The 19,008-nt window shown below is 38.9% G+C and overlaps 1 protein-coding gene and 1 pseudogene across 1 annotated transcript; one reads left to right on the top strand and one right to left on the bottom strand.

Annotated features, from left to right (window-relative positions):
• Positions 1–5,283: 5,283 nt before the first annotated feature.
• On the bottom strand, positions 5,284–16,039 carry LOC116318820 (cytochrome P450 3A40-like). The gene is made up of 13 exons (XM_039622194.1): positions 15,880–16,039; positions 15,638–15,731; positions 15,381–15,433; positions 15,043–15,142; positions 11,439–11,555; positions 10,921–11,006; positions 10,686–10,828; positions 10,446–10,570; positions 10,064–10,148; positions 6,812–6,972; positions 6,481–6,707; positions 5,912–6,074; positions 5,284–5,828 (listed from the first exon to the last, which is right to left on the bottom strand). Exons 1-13 carry the CDS (start codon positions 15,945–15,947, stop codon positions 5,754–5,756), a joined length of 1,497 nt encoding a protein of 498 aa, XP_039478128.1. The 5' UTR covers positions 15,948–16,039; the 3' UTR covers positions 5,284–5,753.
• A 917-nt stretch (positions 16,040–16,956) lies between these two features.
• Positions 16,957–17,572, top strand: LOC120443454 (annotated as a pseudogene).
• Positions 17,573–19,008: the final 1,436 nt, after the last annotated feature.

The raw sequence follows: 19,008 nt of genomic DNA, 5'->3' as shown, positions 1-19,008 counted from the left end.
CTATAGAGCTCCCTAAATGTTGTTTATTGACAAGAGATTGCCGCGGAAGAGCCTGTTGTCCGTATATTTATATATTTCCGAAATCACATTGTAGTGACGTATACTAAACACAATAAATTATATAATGTAAACAACTACCTGAGAAACAGCAGATACAGCAGATAAATTAAATACAGCTATTACTTTTGTGCCGTTTATTGTATTGATGGAGGGAGTGATGTATGCTGGGTAATGGCACAGATAGCGACTGGGTGACTTTATTCATGTTATATGTTATATGTTATCAGTCCATACAATGGGCGTTATTGGCAGAAATCAGTCCCATAGATATGGGCCATCTCCACCTGCTAGATTGTTCAGAAAGTTGTTATCATCCATCCAGATGGAGGATCACTAACAGGAGCGTGGGAAGACTCCAGAATCCACTCTGGCTGGAATCCGGTGAGTAGGCCTACAGCAGTGTGTACAGGTAAGGTCATTTAAACGGACAGCATTTATAGAATGACTATTAAAAGTCAGCGAGTGTCAATAATGTTAATGTGGTTATGTTAGCAATACAACGAGTGCTAATATAACAGCTTTAAGATGCATTTGTAGATATTATTACGTGTTTTACCGTCTTTATGGTGCTAGCTTACGGCGTAAGCGTTATAATATATATATATATATATATATATATATATATATATATATATATATATATATATATATATATATATATATATATATATATATATATAATTGTAGTAAAGCTGTTACTGTTTAAACGATGTTAGGACAGAAAGATTAGCTTCTGTCATGACTAATGAAGTTACTAGTTAATAAAGTTTCCAGTAAAGTGATTAATCACAGCCACAGATTGACAGTAAATATCCCGATTTGCTTCAGTGCATCTGTAATAAATATATGCAAGTTTCAGTGCTTCGTCTAAACTGTATGATACTTATACTGACCCAGGGTCAGTGTAAAATACAATCCTAGCTGTGTGAACAAAGTCTGGCTCCATTAATCCTGCATGACAAACCTCAGGATGCAGGTTTATTGAGCCTCTTTCCTACTGGCACACCTGTGAGTCAGCTAGAAACTTACAGTAACGTGTGCATCATGCAAAGACTGCCAGATACTGTAATACAGTAAATGATCAGTGACTCAGGTTAACACTAAACTTTAAACAGTACCTCTGTGTCTGTGTGTGTGTGTGTGCTGAACATCAAGAATCAGGATTGAGTCAGGCTGCATTGAGTGTGGGACGTTTCTCTGTTAAAAACAGGTTGAAGATGGCTCAGAAACATTTGAAGATTAAAATTTAGCGTTATGGCTGATGGTGGTGTGTAAAGCCTCTACTCAGCTGTATTTTTGTTACTAATTTATGTTTGTTTTTTGTTTAACACAGATTTCAGAAGAGCAAAGATGAGCACTGTTGCTTCATCCTTAATAGTTTAAATGCCGCAAACTCCTCTGCTCCTCCACTTGGACTGCTAGCGCTGGCCATAACTATCGCTTGACAGACTGACCACGCGCACCATACACATACCTTTTTTCCTTCTTTTTCGAATCTTCGGATCACGTGCGTGCCGAACCGTGGAGTGGGATCGGTTCGGATTACGGATCAACCGTGATCCGTTGCACCACTAGTGTTAGCTGACATAGAGGAAAGCTACATGTAGTCTGAAAAACCTTTGTTGTCAAGTTTGCAGGTCTATCAGCACGAGACATTCTTAAATAGAAGAGACTGTTAAAGTCTCTAACTCAGTGAAGCATTATTGGTCCAGTCTGTTTGGATAAATATAGTAAACTGATGTATGTCCATTTATTGACACATTTTCTTAAGTGCTTATCCAGTTCAGGATCACAGTGGAGCTGGATATGTTCAGTAAATAAACCTTACAAAAGTTAACAATAAACCTGCATCCATGTAAGCTGTTGTCCACAGGATGAGAAAATCAAACTTGAAGATTGTGGAACATGTTAATAAATGTTTGTGTGTTTATGCCTGTGTCTTTCACAGGAGGCGCTGGAAGGTTTCCCTAATAGTTCCTGGTGAATCAAAGCAAAACCATAAAGGTTGCTGGACTGCATGACGGCCCCTGAGAAATCATCCTGTTAAAGGAGGAACCAGTTAGAAGCTGTTTTCAAAGTAGCTGAGCAGATTTCATCTCAAGTAAGCAATTAACTGTTTGGTCATTTGTTCTGCCACTTAAAGGACATTTAAGGACGTCTTTTGAGTGTCCAGTTAAATTTATTCTGATGATTCTCATGGTCGTTTGTAATGATGGACATATTTTTCATGTTCATCCAGCTATTTAGTAAATTGTATCTATTTAGTAATATCTGTCAGCTATAAAATATAATATAAATATAAAAAATAGCTAAATATCCCATGCCCTTTATATTTTAATGATGCCAGACGTCTGTTATCGTATTACATAAGCATTCCTCACATATCAATGAGATGCTGTACAGTACAATCCTACTGACACAGCAGAGGGATAACGACGGCTAATCAACATCGTTACATGACACAGTCGAGCTGCATGATGCAGATAAAGTGACTAAATCATCTTTTTTGTGGTCTATTGTCTTCAAACCAGCAGACAAAGCCCATGGCAGAAGAAGTCGGAGAAGAACTTCAGGCCGTGTACTGAAAAGGTATTTTTTTTCTTGTTATCAAAAGACATTTGGAGTCACAGCTTCTACAGCTCAGCTTTTGGTTGTGCTGAAGCAAAGCTTACAGGCTAAGAAGTCACAGTGTTTATATTCAACACAAAGAGAAAAGCTCACTTGTTTGAATTTATTTACAATCATAGTTTTTATAAATTCTGACTGTAAACAGCTTTTACAGCTTTGATATTGTTTGACACTCGATATTAGGTGATAGAAACCTTTAAATTAAACCCTATGTCCCAATGAGCCATTTGAGCCCGTTCTCACTCCCGAGGCGTAACATCCCGACATTTTGTCACGTCCCGCGGCGTTCCTGAGGAACGCGAAAGGTGACCTTCCACGTTGTTATGGTACGCGGCGGGTTCCAGCCCTGTATTGCAGCCCTAAACCTAACCTTATCCCTAAGCCTAACCATAACCTTATTTGTAACCTTAACCATAACCTTATGCCTAACCATAACCTTATTCCTAACCTTAACCATAACCATATCCCTACGCCTAAACCTAACCTTATCCCTAAACCTAACCATAACCTTATCCCTAAGCTCAACCATAACCTTATTCCTAACCTTAACCAGCACTTTAATGACGTGAAATAGTTTTTTTACCAAGCGATTTTAAGGGGAAAAGCGAAGATGTGTAGATTGAGTCCAAACAGTTCTCATGTGTCCGCAGTTTTCCGATGTCGTCACGTAGGAACGCGTTGGGTGCCCGAAAACGTAATATGTTGACGATTTGTCACCTAGCGTAAAATGTTACGCTTTGGGAGTGAGAACGTGTTGGCCATTTACACTGACCAGTGTCAATTTAACACATTAATTATTTAGATCCAACATTTCTAGGAGAAATAACTAAATGTAAAAAATGGCAGCCCTCAGGCCAGATTTAATTGATAGAGATATATGCATGCATTATGAAATTTATGTATCCCAGAGAATTGTTATTCATCTAGTCATGGCAGACCCACCCCTTCCTCCCAAGTTAACTGCAGCCCAAAAGAACTAGTGGGGGTATTTACAGACTCACAACCAGATGGGGTAAAAAGATCCATCAAAAAGCTGTCAGCCTGCACAGCCACAGATGTGCTAGAAGCTAGAAGAGTAAGAAGCTCTTTTCAAGGAGAAACCCTTGGAGAAACTTTCTAAGCCTAACAGGGGACAGGTACTCCTGCCTAAATAACATGATATAACCCCACATACAGCCCAGCCATAAAGTGAACCAAGTCATTTAGTTAAAGGCAGCGTGGGACCAAATGCATCTAACCAGCCTGCTCCAACCTGACATTTATCGTGTTATTGTTTGTTTTTTAATATGATGGACTGAACACAGGAGGGATCTGACTAAGCAAAGATTAATCTGATCCCATTTCTACCTGTCTCTACTGTTTCAACTGACATTTGCTCAACTTTAATTGTCAGGATATATATTTATATATCACAGGGCAAAGGAATGACTCAGACTTGTCAAATGTTCTTTGATTAGATACACAATGTGAAGTTCACAATTTTCTTACAAATAAAACTATAATGACAAACATGAACAGCTGTGCTTATTTCTGAGACATGAATGTTTGTAAACAACTTTATTTTTTGAATGTGTTCATATTTAGACAGTGTACATTTGTATGCTGAAACTGTATTGGTAAACCTGAGGTGATGGTCAACAGAAAGTAAATATATATAAATATAAAACAATGTTGAAGTAATGTCTTTACCCTGTGCAGCGTGTGGACACTGTGCACGCAATCACCTCATTCACTGTAGTAAACATGCACCACTAGCTCACATGACTGGCTCTGCCTCCATTGTTACATCGTCTGTTATTAGCTATGTAAACAGCTTCCAAAGATACCGCCATAGCTCTCTGCAGCTGTAACACTTTCACGCGTTGCAAATCATTTCACGTTTTTGATAGTTATGAAGAAAGAATATGTTTTTAAGGTCATGCTAGGCCAGTGGTTCCCAAACTTTTTTCGCTAGGCCCCCCTTTGTTTTACAAGAAAAATGTTCGCGCCCCCCCTCTCCCCTCCCCCGCATAAACGCGTCCTCCAACCACACACACCCATATTTTGTTTTCAAACTCCATTGCGGTGTATTTCAACTTTGATAAATTGTAAGAATATATATTTTCTTTTTTTTGTTTAACAATTGGAACTGAATGAATTAAATATTGAACAAAAATACATTGTAACATTCTTCATTCTCAAATACAAATTTCACAAAGTAAATTTTTGATTAACACAAAAAATATGAATTACAAAAAATAATATTGTATATTAGAAAATATTCTGCAACCATGACCAAAGTCAGAATCATCATTACAGTACTGTGGACTTACTGCTTGCCTAATAGTGATAAACTTCAGGGGAGATAATGATGACAGAAAACTGTAAACAACACTCTGAAGTCAAACTTCTTTTCTTGTTTCTGTGACCTCAGCATGCTGACAGACTTGAAGTTGCTACAGATTTTAAGAAGTGATAATTATTAAGACTGGATGCATGGGGGGAAATGGAGTATCCGCTCTGACTAGCCCACAAGACCCTATGCCTTTGGAAACCTGACTAGCTGTGATGGTAAAACCAATATTAAGACTACAACCATCAATGAGACGTGTATAGCTGCCAGCAGCTTATTTCATGGACTTAACTGTCCCAAGAGATATTCTGATAAGTCTCTAGATTTCAAATTGTAATTTTATTTATTCATTTGTATAAAGCTCATGCATGACGGAAAACAAGACAAAAATAATAAAGGCAAACCTAAAGATAAAGTGTCACAGAATAATATGTTTGCACAAATCAAAGATGGTTATCAGGAAATTCATACAGTAAACCATTAGTAAAGTTAGCTTTCTGAAAAAAGTTCAACACAATTTAAAGAAAAGTAATTAAAATACATTTGATTTATTAATATTGCAAGAAAATTCAAATATTTACACTGCACTGATTTAACATTTTACAGTTAAGCAGCAGAAAAAATTGCATACTGAATGTCCTTATGGCAGCACTTGCCCCACATTAAAAGAAAATCATACAATAAAATGTTTGATAGGATTTTTTTTGATAGGATGGAGACGTTCCCTCTCAGACTACTGATTTCTGGGAACAAACTTGAGTTTTACAGGCTGAACTGGCTGAAACTTCCAGTCAAACTGAAGTGGAATCTAAAAAAAGAAATGGATGTAACATCAGGGACAGGACAGCAGAGTACCATGACAGTCTGAATGTGGAGGAGTGCTGCTCTTACCATGGTCTCTTTGCATGTTTCCAAAGTGTACTTCTGCAAGAGACAGACAATAACCATCTTCATGACAAGGATGGCGTAGCGCATCCCAACGCAGTTACGAGGGCCGAGTCCAAATGGCATGAACGCGTATGGGTTCACCTCCTCCCCGCTGTCTTTACTGAACCTGCAGATACAGATCAAACAAACTTTAAAAATGTAGATATGTAAAATCAAATAATTCTCATTGTATTGAGCCATGATTTTTAGGCAGTCTGTAGACCTACAACGTAAAGAGTAGGGGGGCATAGGTCAGGGCAAAAATATATCATTACTTCTAAAGCTTTGAGGAGCTCTTCCTGCAGAGCCATCTAAGCAGGGATTAGGGACCCATTGGCCAGTTAGATCAAATGATCAAACTGGCCAATGATCACAGCAGTACTTAGGTGGAAGCTATAATGGATAAAACATCCGAAAGATCTACCAAAGATAAAGCAAAGCATAATCTCCCAGGTTTCACTAATTACTCTTTCTTGCGAAGGATAACAGAGTTCTTCATAACCTTGTGATGACACACCTACACGCATATTTACCTCTCTGGTCTAAAAAGCTCAGGTGAGTCCCAGTAGCGTGGGTCTTTGTGCAACACCCACACAGGAATCCCAATTGTGGTTCCTTCAGGGATGGTGAGTCCATTCACTTGCACAGTTTTTTTGCACACCCTGTCAAGGCGAGGGGCAGTGGGAATCAGTCGCATGGATTCAAGTATAACTTGGTCCAGGTACTGTAGACCGGTCAGCTCTTCATATGAAATGGGTGCCTAGGCAAAATATAAAGAAGAAGGCAAACATAAAAACAAAATATGCAAATGGCGTCCACCACTGACTCAAGGATGGCAACAAATTATGCGATGAATTACTGTACATCTTTCTTCAGGTTAGCATCAATTTCTTTGTGTAAGGTCTGCAACGCATCAGGGTTGGTGGCCAGATTATAAAGGATGTTAGTTAGTGCGGTACTGGTGGTGTCGTAGCCTCCAAAGATGAAGACCAAGGCCTGGGAAAGGATCTCATGTTCAGTCAAACCTATGAAAAAAAAATGTAATTATCTTATTTAAGAGTAATCAGTAGCTAGTACTTTCTTGCCCCTTCGGGCAGTTAGAGTTATGGTTAGGGTTAAAGTTGGTGCTATTAATTCCTGCAGGCGTTCTGACTTTTCTGGAGTCTTGGAACACACTGTGGTACCATATCCTCATGAGCATCAGTTGAACAGTGTTGTACTGCAGAAAGTAGTGTGTTACTACAAAAATGGCAAGAAAAAAAAAGGCAATTAAGATGGAGGAGAGACAGACTATCATAACATTTAAAAATGTAGGTGTTTTTTTTACAGAGAAATTGTAAACAAAGTCAGACCCAAAGAAACAACTGAATTCGAGGACAAGTTTCTGAGAGTTAACAGCTTGCATGATAGGCAGCTCACAGGACAACAGCTTAATAGTGGTTGTAGTTATTAGGAGTTGGGATGGTGTGTCTTGTTGCTGTCCTGTCATTTCCCTTTTTCGGCGCAGGCGGGCAGGACTGTGATCCTTTGGATTCCCTGGCATACCTGTAGGGCATCAGGCACCATCAGCTAGGGCTATTTGAGGAGCAACGCAGCTACTGTCTGGTGTCGGAGTATTGCCTCATCCACAAGTGGTAACGTATTGGTCTCTTTCTGAATATTGGTCACCCTCGTCAGCCTGCGCCATCACTAGCCCGCACTCTGTTTGCCTAATCCACCAGCTCCTCACACCCCCTGGCCCAGCCTGTCACCAAACTTGTGGCGAGCAAGCTCTCCAACTCCCTCACCTCACATAGTCCTCGTCTTCCTCTCACTGTGTCTATTCTCTAATCTCTGCTCTCTTACCTTCCCATAAACTGTTTGAGTCCTCCACCACTTATAACGGCAATCCCAGAACTGTGTTATTGTTACTCTGTCACTGTAAATAAATCATTTACGCTGTAGCTTAAAGTGTCTGTGCGATTTGCTACCTGGGTCCACCCGGGTTGACCCTAACAGCAGTAAGCAAGTCTCAGTTTCAAATGTACAGAGAAGACTTCGAGCTGCAGGCATGACAGGACAAGTTGAAGCAAGACGCTAAGTCGCTGAGACGTTGGAACAAGACAAAGAGGCTTGCCTGGGTCATTAAACACTGCCATTGGACTATTGAAGACTGGAAGAAGGTATGGACTGATGAATCCAAATTTGAAATCTTCAGTTCATCATGCAGGACATTTGTACGCCATCAAGAAGGCGAATTTTTGGTTCCACAGTGTGTGGCATCAACTGTCAAACGTGGAGGAGGAAGTGCGATGGTCTGGGGCTGTTTTGCTGGATCCAGGTTCGGTGACTTGTACAAAGGGAGAGGCAAAACGACTACCACAACATTCTGCAGCGGCATGCAACACCCTTTGGTATGAACCTAGTTGGTCAGGGGTTCATCCTACAGCAAGATAATGACCCAAAACATAATTCCAAGCTTTACCAGACTACCTCAGGAAAAAAGATCAAGATGGTAACCTTGAAATCAGGGAGTGGCCAGCACAGTCTCCAGACTCAAACCTTTGGTTTGGGTTGGACTGGGCAGAAGAGTGAAACCAAAGCAACATACAAGTGCCACTCATTTATGGGAACCTCTGCATCAGATATGAGAAGAACTTTCTAAAAGAATATTCGATATTTTTTGTTTTATTGTAGAATGAATCCCACAGGTGTGTTCAGCTGTTATATCTGTCAAAGGTGGCTGCTTTGATGGGTCAAAAGTTTAGAATACATTTTGGTTCATGAATTAATTCCATGATTTCTTTTTTTTAAACTCCAACTGCATATTTGTAACATTCATTCGTTTCATTTCAGAGTGCAATGAGACATTAAACTGCATCATTTTTAATAAAAAGATACAAGAACAGACTTCCCTGTTCTTGTATTATTTTTCTATGCTTTTAAGATTAATACTAAAACTTTCTGTGATGGAGTGTGGTTTGAGGCTCAGCTGCAGGGGAAGGGTGTAGCAGCAGGTTCAGGGTGTGGCGTCAGAGGCTGCACACACCTGAGCTCCATCATCCAGTCATGGCTCCCCGATAAAGGATGTGCTGGGAACTGAGGTAGGAAGTGTGTGTGCTACATGCAGGGCAGCTGAAAAGTTGCTCAGTGAAACTGTACATTTAGTTAAAAAAGACACATACTCCACACAGCCATAACTTCAGTGTCTTGATGACATTAAGGCTTGGATGTCTCTTAACTTTTTAAAATTCAATGATAAAAAGACTGAGGTGATGGTTTTTGGTACCCCCACTGAGACCCCCAATGTGTATTTAGATACCTTGGCCGAGTGTGTTAAACCAGCTGTCACAAACCCTGGGGTCAAAGTGGACTGTGATCTGAAGTTTGACAATTAGATTAAGGCAGTGATAAAATCTAGCTTCTTTCAGCTCAGGCAGCTGGCCAAAATAAAGCCAATTCTTTCACAGCAGCACTTTGAGACAGTGATCCATGCCTTTGTTAGCACTCGGCTGGATTACTGTAATGCACTTTATATTGGGGTCAGTTCATCATACATTACTCATCTACAGAGGGTGCAAAATGCTGCAGCTCGTCTTTTAACTGGCAGTTGAAAGCTTGAGCACATTTCCCCTATTTTAGCTTCACTTCACTGGCTGCCCATTTCTTTTAGGATTCTTTTAGGACTCCTGAAAACCTACCTCTTTACCCTGGCCTATGACACCACGTGAGATGTTGGTTTTTATTTTTTATTTTAGTTGTTTTTAGTTGATTCTATGCCGTTTTATCTTGTTTTCTTTTTTAATATAGGGCTGTTTTAATTTTTATGTATTATGTGCTTTATTTATTTATTTTTGCTGTTTTCTCTTATTCTAACTTGTTTTCTGTACAGCACTTAGGTCCTGTGCTGGGTATTTTAAAGTGGTTTATAAATAAAATTGGATTGGATTGGATTGGATCATCCAGCTCCTGGCTTATAATATATGATACTGACTGACTTTTCTTTTGCGTATGAGACATTTGAGCAGATTGATGTCATGAGAAAAATGTGTGTGAAAATCCCTGATTCTGAGTTGTCTAAAGTAATGTGACGTGAGTGACTGGATATTATGGATTACTTCTGTGGTAAACACATACCTTTACTTGGCTGTTCTTCATCGTTCTTATACGTCTTTTCTGGGATCTCACTCTGGATCAACACCTGCAGGAAGTCTGCTCGAGCCTACATCAGAAAAGACAATATTCAAATGTGCTCACATGTGGATGGATGATTGAGAGTCAACAGCAGAAGAAAATTATCAATAATGTTTGCAGTGTGCATAGACTGTATTTAAAGGATGGCAAATGATTTCAGGGTTTGCCCTAAATTATTTTCCTATAGCTTACAGGGAGCGAGTCCTGTGGTTTCAAAGCTAGATGTATATGGAAAACATATACATCTAGCTTTGTCTCTCATGTCTGTAAACATTTCTGATGGCCTCTGTGACTAGTTTCATGTCCTTGTCGATTTAATGCTTACAGATTTGTCTTCATGATGCTGGTTTTTAAATTTCTTGAGGAGGTTGTAGAAAAAGGCAACGCTGTCCTTGGGTATGATTTCCATGTTCAGGAACTTTGCCAGACGTCCACCAAAGGGAACTGCCACTGAAATGAGACCAGACCGAATAAGCAAAATTTGACACCTGCAGATACCATTGAGTTTGCTTTCTGAAAACAAATCAATTAAATGAGTTTTTTAAAAGTCAAAAGAAGGACATACTTATGAATAAGAAAAGCCACATTTTGAATTTAAGGAGCTTTTGGACTTGAACATTAACTGGATCATTTGGATTGTTTATGGAGTCTATCTCCACACTGAAAGAAGCACTGGTCACAGTGTCTAAACTGTAAGGAGCCACAAACCTATGAGAGTTGGAATAGACAAGTGGTCAGTGCATTATTTATTTTAGGATGAACAATTTAATATGTTTGCATATTTCTGATTAACAACATACTGTTTGACAGTGATGGGTTCGTCCAAATTTGTTTCCTCAAGTTTTGCAACCAGTCGTTCTGCATAGCGAGCAACGAGGGGGAAAACCTTTTTTTTATATAATGGAGACAAAATAAGAAAATTATGTTATTAATATTCTGTATATGTTACATGTCTATCAGAAATGCAGAAAGAAAACAGATCAAAACACACTGATGATGTTTTTGCATTTTTTTTGTAAACTCGTTTTCTCTATTTTAAAAAGTTTAACAATGTCTTTACAGTGTCTGTGAAAAAAATAAGAACATATAATGGGAATTGCTGGCTTTTGTTTTTGTACCTCATTTTGTATATAGTTTAATCACATTAGTGGTTATGTCTTGATGCATGCTCAATCATCCAGGTATTGAAATCCCAAAAAGTTGATTCTGTTCTTCTGGACGTAGCGTTTTCAGTGGGGGAAATGTTTCACCACCTTTCACCCACTGAAACAAACTTTTTGGGATATAAGTGGTTAATGAACTAAGATATGATATCAACCTGTTTCAGTCTTCCACTGGTGAAGCATGGAGACACGCTGTTGCGAATTCGTTTCCACCTTTCATCTTTGACTACTACAACAGCGTCATCCATAGGTCCGGTGAAAAAACCAGCATCCTGTGAAAAGGAAATAATAACTCTCAATGTTTGCTTAGAATAATCCTTTAATTGTCCCACAAGGGGAAATTTGGTTGTAACAGCAGCCAGAAAGACTTACATCCCCGACATCGGTTTGCACGTATAATGTAATGTAATGTAATTGGTATCTTCTCTGTGTGTGCTCTATGTTGATTATTCATATAGAACAATCTTTGGATAGATCGACACACATGGGTACATGCAACAATACAAAGTAAACAAACAACAAATACCAACATCACCATAAATACGTACTACAGTGTAAAGAGGTTCGAGTAAAATGTAATCATTAACCCGTCCTCTTTCTCCAGGTTTGTTTGATAATATAGATGTGGGGAAATATGTGATATTTGTTAAAAATATCTTAACTACTACCACTGCTTAATGATGATTGATTAAATAAGCACATGTCAGAAAACTGTTTCAAAGTACACCACTCACTAGTACAATGCTGATAATTTATATTATTTATATATTATATGATATTATTTATATATTGTTTCTGTCCCAGAAACAATAATGTGATGATTTCAGTCCACTCACTCTCACTGGCTCTGTTTATTACTAATCACTGTGTAACTGCTGTAAATTCACAGTAACTGCCATCTCCTTACAAATGTTCATTAGATTAACCACACTTATACAGTCTGTATATAACTACCAACTCTCCAGCCATGTTGATGGATTGCCTATATTGGCTGGAAATATTCATTTCCAGAGAAAAGACACAGACAGAAGATGCTTACAGGATGTGATGTGACAACACTAATGAACTATTGATGTGTCATATTTGTCCAAGGCGTATTTCATTGTTATGGGAAAAGAGAATATTAAAATCATGATGACCAATTGGAGTGGTGATTTCTATGACTTTGTGTATATAATTTGGAATTTTGTACAAATGTAGGCCACAATAAATGTATGATATCATTTCATTCTTTTCAAAGGTTTATTTGCATGACGCACAAACAGACAATTGAAAGGTACAAATGTATTGTGCATGAAACAAATTCAAACGTGGTGCAGATGTGTGTCACAAGTTGATCTGGCTGTAGGCTGTGGCACTTGGCCACAGGTGGCGCTGGTTGACTCGAGTCCATGTCAGTGCACACAAAGTAAACTGCACGCTTTAGTTGTGAAGCAAAAACGCTGAAACCGGAGAAATAAAACGTGCGAGGGGGACGATAACGACGACAAGAGTCTCCCGATCGTTTACTCTTGCTGTCCTGTGAACAACACCGGCGTGGTATTAATTGTTTGCTGTTTTCGCGATCGCGTCGCGCATGAGGATATCACCAGGTAAATTCGCGTCATTTTTAAACATTTTGTTGTTCAACGGCATCAAGACTGACGGAGTGTGTTTGAGATAACCTCACAAGTGTCACAGATGACACATTTGGCGCTTTCTTTGCTGGTTTGTCGGTAGCAGCTCCTGAAACGCAAGACTGCCACACATCTCTTCGACCAACGCCAGTTGATCTAAACGCCAGTTGATCTGGAACACTGGCACGGCGGCTGGCTGCTTCCCAAACAAATACACATGTGCGGCTTGGCACTTGTGCTGTTCGTAACAAGTCACTTGACGTGACGCTGCGGCTGTGATTGGTTCGGCTATGCGCTACTTAATTTGGATTGGCTGTTCTTTTTTTTTGAAGACAGGAAGAGAGAGAGATGAGGTCTATCACAGTAGTTTCATTTTTCTATCGAGAAAGAGTTATTTCGCAATACATATCGTTATCGTTCTATCGCCCAGCTCTAGGTCAAAGCGATTAAAATTTTTAACGCAATTAACGCATCTGGAGTGCAGAATGACCCAAAATCTCTGAAATGTTTCTGTTAACGCATTTTGGGCAGTTTGTCCAAGTAGGGTTACCTTCGCACATGCGCAAATGGGCAGTTGATCTGTTAATCACGGGCAGCTGAATCAATCAACTCAATATGGAAGATGATAAACGCACACTGGCCCTCTCGATGGGAAATTTTAGTAGTAAAAGAATAACAAGACGGAACAGTCGACTGACATAAAGTATTATGCACGCTGTGCAAGAATGAATTTTCTTTTCATCGAAACACTTCCAGCTTAAAATATCACATTGACGCGAACCATACGTTAGCCAGGGGTGCTGCTAGCACTTTGGCTAACGCTCACCCAACTTGTGAGAAACCACTCACGGAGCATCGGGGACTCAGTAAGTCTGCCTCTGAAATATTGACTGACACAGTTGCCAAGAGGATTGCAACAAACTGCAGACCTATTAATATCGTTTAGAAGACGCACATAGCTTTGGTTCCTCATTTCAAGGACTTGAAGTGACTCCCAAGAGTGACAGAGAGAGTTGATAAATGTTTACTGAGTTTTTTGTTAACATGAATGTTCAAGATGTTCAATAAACATGTTAGGTGTGTATATTTTCCCTTTTTCGCGATTCTGTTTGCTCATGCAAAATGAAATGGGATTAATATAGAATAAGAATGAATGATATTTAGTCGTGATTAATCAAAATTAATCCACAGTAACCCTGTGTTGAATCAGATTAAACATTTTAATTGTTGACAGAACTAATATATATTATATATTAGTGTATACTTAACTATTAGTATATAGGGTTTTTTTTAAAGTTGTATTTCACAGGAGAGAACCTGTTTTCAGAGATTGAAGAAAACTATTCAAATTCTCTTTGAATTTAAGCACACATTCTTTGTGTTTATTCTGCATTATCTTATCTTATCTTATCTTATATTGCATAAATGTCAGTTACAAGCTTAACTAAAAGTTTTTTAAAAAAGTAATTGCAACCAGGCTATTGATCAAGTAATTGTGATTAATGGTGATTAATTACAGAAAGTTGTGGGATTAATTAGTTAATTTTTAATCTATTGACAGCACTAGTTTAAATACATAAACCCTTCCTACAATTAGCTTTGATTCTGTCATACAGAGTGAGATAGATCTTAAACATCTGTCTTTGTTGTGTAGTTTTTTTGTGAAACAGTGAAGTGTGTTTCCTGGTTTGCTTCATGTTCTTCAGCTGCTGTGTTGGCTGATGTAACCCTTGAGTAACAAAAGTGTAACTCTTTGTGTAAAGCACAGGGAACTGCTGCAAGTCCAGCCTCTTGGATTTTAATATTACTTCATTTACATATTATGTGGTAACAGTCTTTCCCTGTGCTGCTGCTGTTGTTTTCCTAAACACATCGGCCTGACACTATAAACTGCAGCATTTCCTAAGTTGCTTTCAAAATCACTGCTAGCAATGTTGTTAGTGTAAAAAAAGTGAGAAAGTATTTGTGCCTATGTTTTGCTAATATTTTACGTTCTATGGAGAGTGGCAGGACGTCCAGAGGTTTCATGAAATCTAATAAATGATGCAACTTAACAGAAATCTGAGAGCAGATGTCAGCATTGTACTACATATGATTTGCTGAATTTTCACTCTGGTATATGATGGAAAGAGGAGCTTCTTACCCTGCGGTTGGTGAACACAGAGTAGCACTCCTTCACCATCACGGTTTTAACAATCTCAGGATCGGCCACCATTAACAACGGCGTTCGTCCATCGTACAACCTGCAAAAAAGCCGGATTGTGTTTACAATAACACAATTCATGGCTAATTGTTTAAGGCATTTTTTGTTTTACACACCTTTTTTTTTTTTTTTTTTTTTTTTTTTGCTTTAGACCACAGCATTATTGACAATGAATTCAGAATGGTTCTATTTTATTTTTTATTTTATTTTTTTGGGGGGGGGCTCACAAACATATTTTAACATGAGTGCACTTCCTGGTTGGTGAAGTAAATACTTACCCCCAGACGTCCCCATACTTGGCATGGCACTCTAGGTCAAAACCAAGAAGTCCCTGCAAAAAGTTATAGGAAAATGTGTTTTACTGTCAATATGCCAGTGAGTAGGACATGTGCATTTAAAATACAGAGAAGTCAGGTAGGTTAGTGATAGTGACGATTGATAAGGACATTACATATGTCCTTCTCACTTCTTAAAGATCAAATCAGTCAGCTGCTCGTATCTCAGTCTCTAAGGTGAGTTTGGTTTCTGTGCGTACCTTTCTTATGCCCAGCATCGTTCCAATATAAGGCAGGGGCCTCGGTCCAGGTATCCCCAGCTTTTTGAAGAACCGATATGGCCATAATCCGTACCTGTGTCACAAAACAGAGAAAATCTGAAATCGTCAGTTGAACATTAAAACAAAAGGAATACAGGAGAAACAAAATTCCACGTACGGGTGGTTTGACCGCGACATAACGGCTCGATTGTCTTGCAAAACAGTAGTCGAGGAATACTCACAGTAATATCAGCGTGAAAAGCAGGACCAGCAAAGTCCATGTGGTTGCTGAAAACAGCGTGAAAAACATTGCGACTTCTTTCCGACAAAGCGCTACAGGTGAGGAAGGCGGCTGGAAAATCTGTGTTTTTAAAGCCTCTGCCTCTGTGTGGTGGGAGGAGTCCATGAGACAGAAATGTGATTATGTAATAAGCTCTCCAAAAGTTGAATCTGTTCATCTGGACGTAGCGTTTGGTGGGAGAAACGTTTCGTCACTCATCCAAGTGACTTCTTCAGTCTCAGCTGACTGCAGGTTTCCCCAAACCTTATAAACAGTACATTTGCATAATGACTGAAAGCAACCCACTGAAGGAACAATGGCGACGAATGACTTAAACGTTTCTCCCACCAAACTCTACGTCCAGATGAACAGATTCAACTTTTGGAGATTTACTTTCCTGGATGATTGAGAATGCATCAAGATGTAATAAGCTCCATAAAGGGTCAGAGGCGGGTCAGAAGTTTTAAACCTTTTTTCTTCGCATTCTTACTGTGTTTGCGCAACAACTGAATGAGAAGAAAACACACTTTAGCCTTCACACTGAACACCACTGCCTGCAAAATATGGCTCTTCTCCAGAAAATCAAGCAAAATAAAGTTTATTTAAGCTAAAACGTTTAATTTCGTTGTTTCTTGTTTTCTTTTTTTGCTGTTGTTCTTATTAAACGCATTTCTGATCGTTTTTCATCTTGTCGGGTTATAACTAAAAGACAAAGGTGTGGTTATCGGTTAAATTTGTGCTGTGAGTGTGAAACGAGCCGCTCTCCTTGCTCTGTAAATTAGCTTTCGTTTTGAACCATTTTAATATTTCTTCACGGTTATAATAAAGCTGTTAGAATCTGAAGTTCTTCATTATCCCCATAATAGTTATTTTTCCACCTTCCACGGCTGCTACGTGATGTAGTTGGTCTGTGATTGACTTTTGACATAAAAGTCTTGTTATCCGATCCTCTTTTTTTTATGTTTGTGTGAAACTTTTACAGCTGCGCATGCTCAGCACTTTTGTGTAACCGTTCCCACAATAACACAGGAAGCGCAAGGAGATAAAAACGCTGATTTAAAGTTAGTGATATTGCTGATGGCCGGTGGCAGCTGTCAGGATAGCGCCATTGTTGGTTATATGGACGCCAAATATGTTTGGGCAGCACATGCCGGTGGTACATTCAACAATATCACGTCTCAGGAAATAGACGTCCTTATCGGTAAAGACAGGGAGACCTTTTATACCAGCGGTCTCACTCTGGGCTCAAAGAAGTGTTCAGTCCTCAGAGACAGCCTCCAGGATGAGGGCGACTGGACAATGGACATCAGGACAAAGAGCCAAGGAGGAGAACTTACATACAATATCTCTGTGGGAAGAGCCGGTGTTTAACACCGGCAAAGTATTGGTTATAGTCATGGGAAAGGAGGCGGTCCATGGTGGAAATCTTAACAAGAAAGCACATGCAATGGCTGAGTACCTGAGGAAGTCTGGATATTAAGCAACCTCTCCACTCGTTCGTCACCTTAGCAGCTCACTACCACTCACCGTATTGTGTTGACACTACTTCCAGGATTAGGTGGCATACAGTGTTACTTCCTATCCAGTCTACTTTTATACACAACCTTTTGTTTGCTTAACCCTCCCAACACCACCCTCTTTATTTTATTTTTTTAATGTTCCCCACTTTAACATTGTACATCTGATGTTTCTGACACTACAGTAATGGCATGTTCATTGAAATGTTAACCACAAGTGTGCATCAAATATGAGCGCAAAGTGTAATAAAAGTGTTCAACAAATTTGGACCCGCCTTGTATAACATTCACTGCAGCAAGTGGCTAGTATTTGAACAGGAAGTACACATGTGATGGTCGTGAAGGTGCATAATTATGCTTTTTATTTCCTTCTTTTGAGCATTACTAAAAGATGCTGGGTTATTTTTTTATTTTTATTTTTTTTAATCAGCATGTTGGCATTTTAAAGTTGCATGCATACACTGTTAGACTTTTCATCTCCACTTTACGGTAACATACTGGCGTCACTGTTGCCAGCGTCATACCGTGACGCCGTATTACTGTAGCTTACCGTTCTGCAGGATGATACCGTTTTTTGCTGTTGTGGTATAATACTCTTGGACAAATTATGGTAACGCACCGTAGCTTTTTTTACGGTATCTCACTGGCGTCACTGTCGCCAGTGAGATACCGTTATGTCGTTATGTCGTAAATTACGTCAACAAAGTAACATTATACTGTGATTAAGAAATTGGTATACTACCGTTTATTCACGGTATGTCACTGTAAGCCCGCTACAAGGTAATAAACAGCAATATATTTACCAGTAACTTACCGTTATCACGCATCATCAGTACCAAAAATATTCATCTCTGCTAGAGGATACCGTGTCCCTACAGGCGGTCATTTACTGTTTAACACGTCGTAATTTACCGTAATTTAAGGAAACAGTAACATACTGTAAGAGACTGGAGGGTTCCAAAAAAAAGGTATCATTTATTTATTTATATTTATATAAAAACATATATATACCCACTAAAGATCGATTGATCAAGATAGATAGATAGATAGATAGATAGAGATACACACACACACACACACACACACACACACACACACACAATAATTCATGTGCTTTACACCACTTTTTATTTCTGTTCTGATTTTTCCCTGCTGAAATACACATTTCCAAAATCAAAAACTGAAAAGAACTGAAAACATATTTTCATTGAGGAAGAACTTGTTTTTACTAAACCATGTAATCCATTATTTTCTCAGATGGTTATACAAACAATAACGATATTATGTCATATCCATATCATGGCAGACAACATGTGCTCAAGTGTTGGGTTTTCTTAGTTATATTTTGTAGGGTCTTAAACCTACAATGTGAAGTGTCTTGGCATTCATTTTGTTGGCACCATATAAATAAACTGAATTGTAATGAATATAATATCAAGCCCCACACTTCTGCCTTTATATACACTTTATCCAAAATACTGGCTCACACCACCAAATCAATGCACAAAGCAGGGTCCACAAGGACATGGATGAGGGTGTGTGGTGTGAAGGAACTTGACTGACCTGCACTGAAC

The sequence above is a fragment of the Oreochromis aureus genome, linkage group 13, assembly GCF_013358895.1.
Source record: "Oreochromis aureus strain Israel breed Guangdong linkage group 13, ZZ_aureus, whole genome shotgun sequence".
Taxonomy (NCBI): Eukaryota; Metazoa; Chordata; class Actinopteri; order Cichliformes; family Cichlidae; genus Oreochromis; species Oreochromis aureus.
The sequence above is the reverse complement of the archived record's forward strand: the minus strand, read 5'-3'. Positions and strand labels throughout refer to the sequence as shown.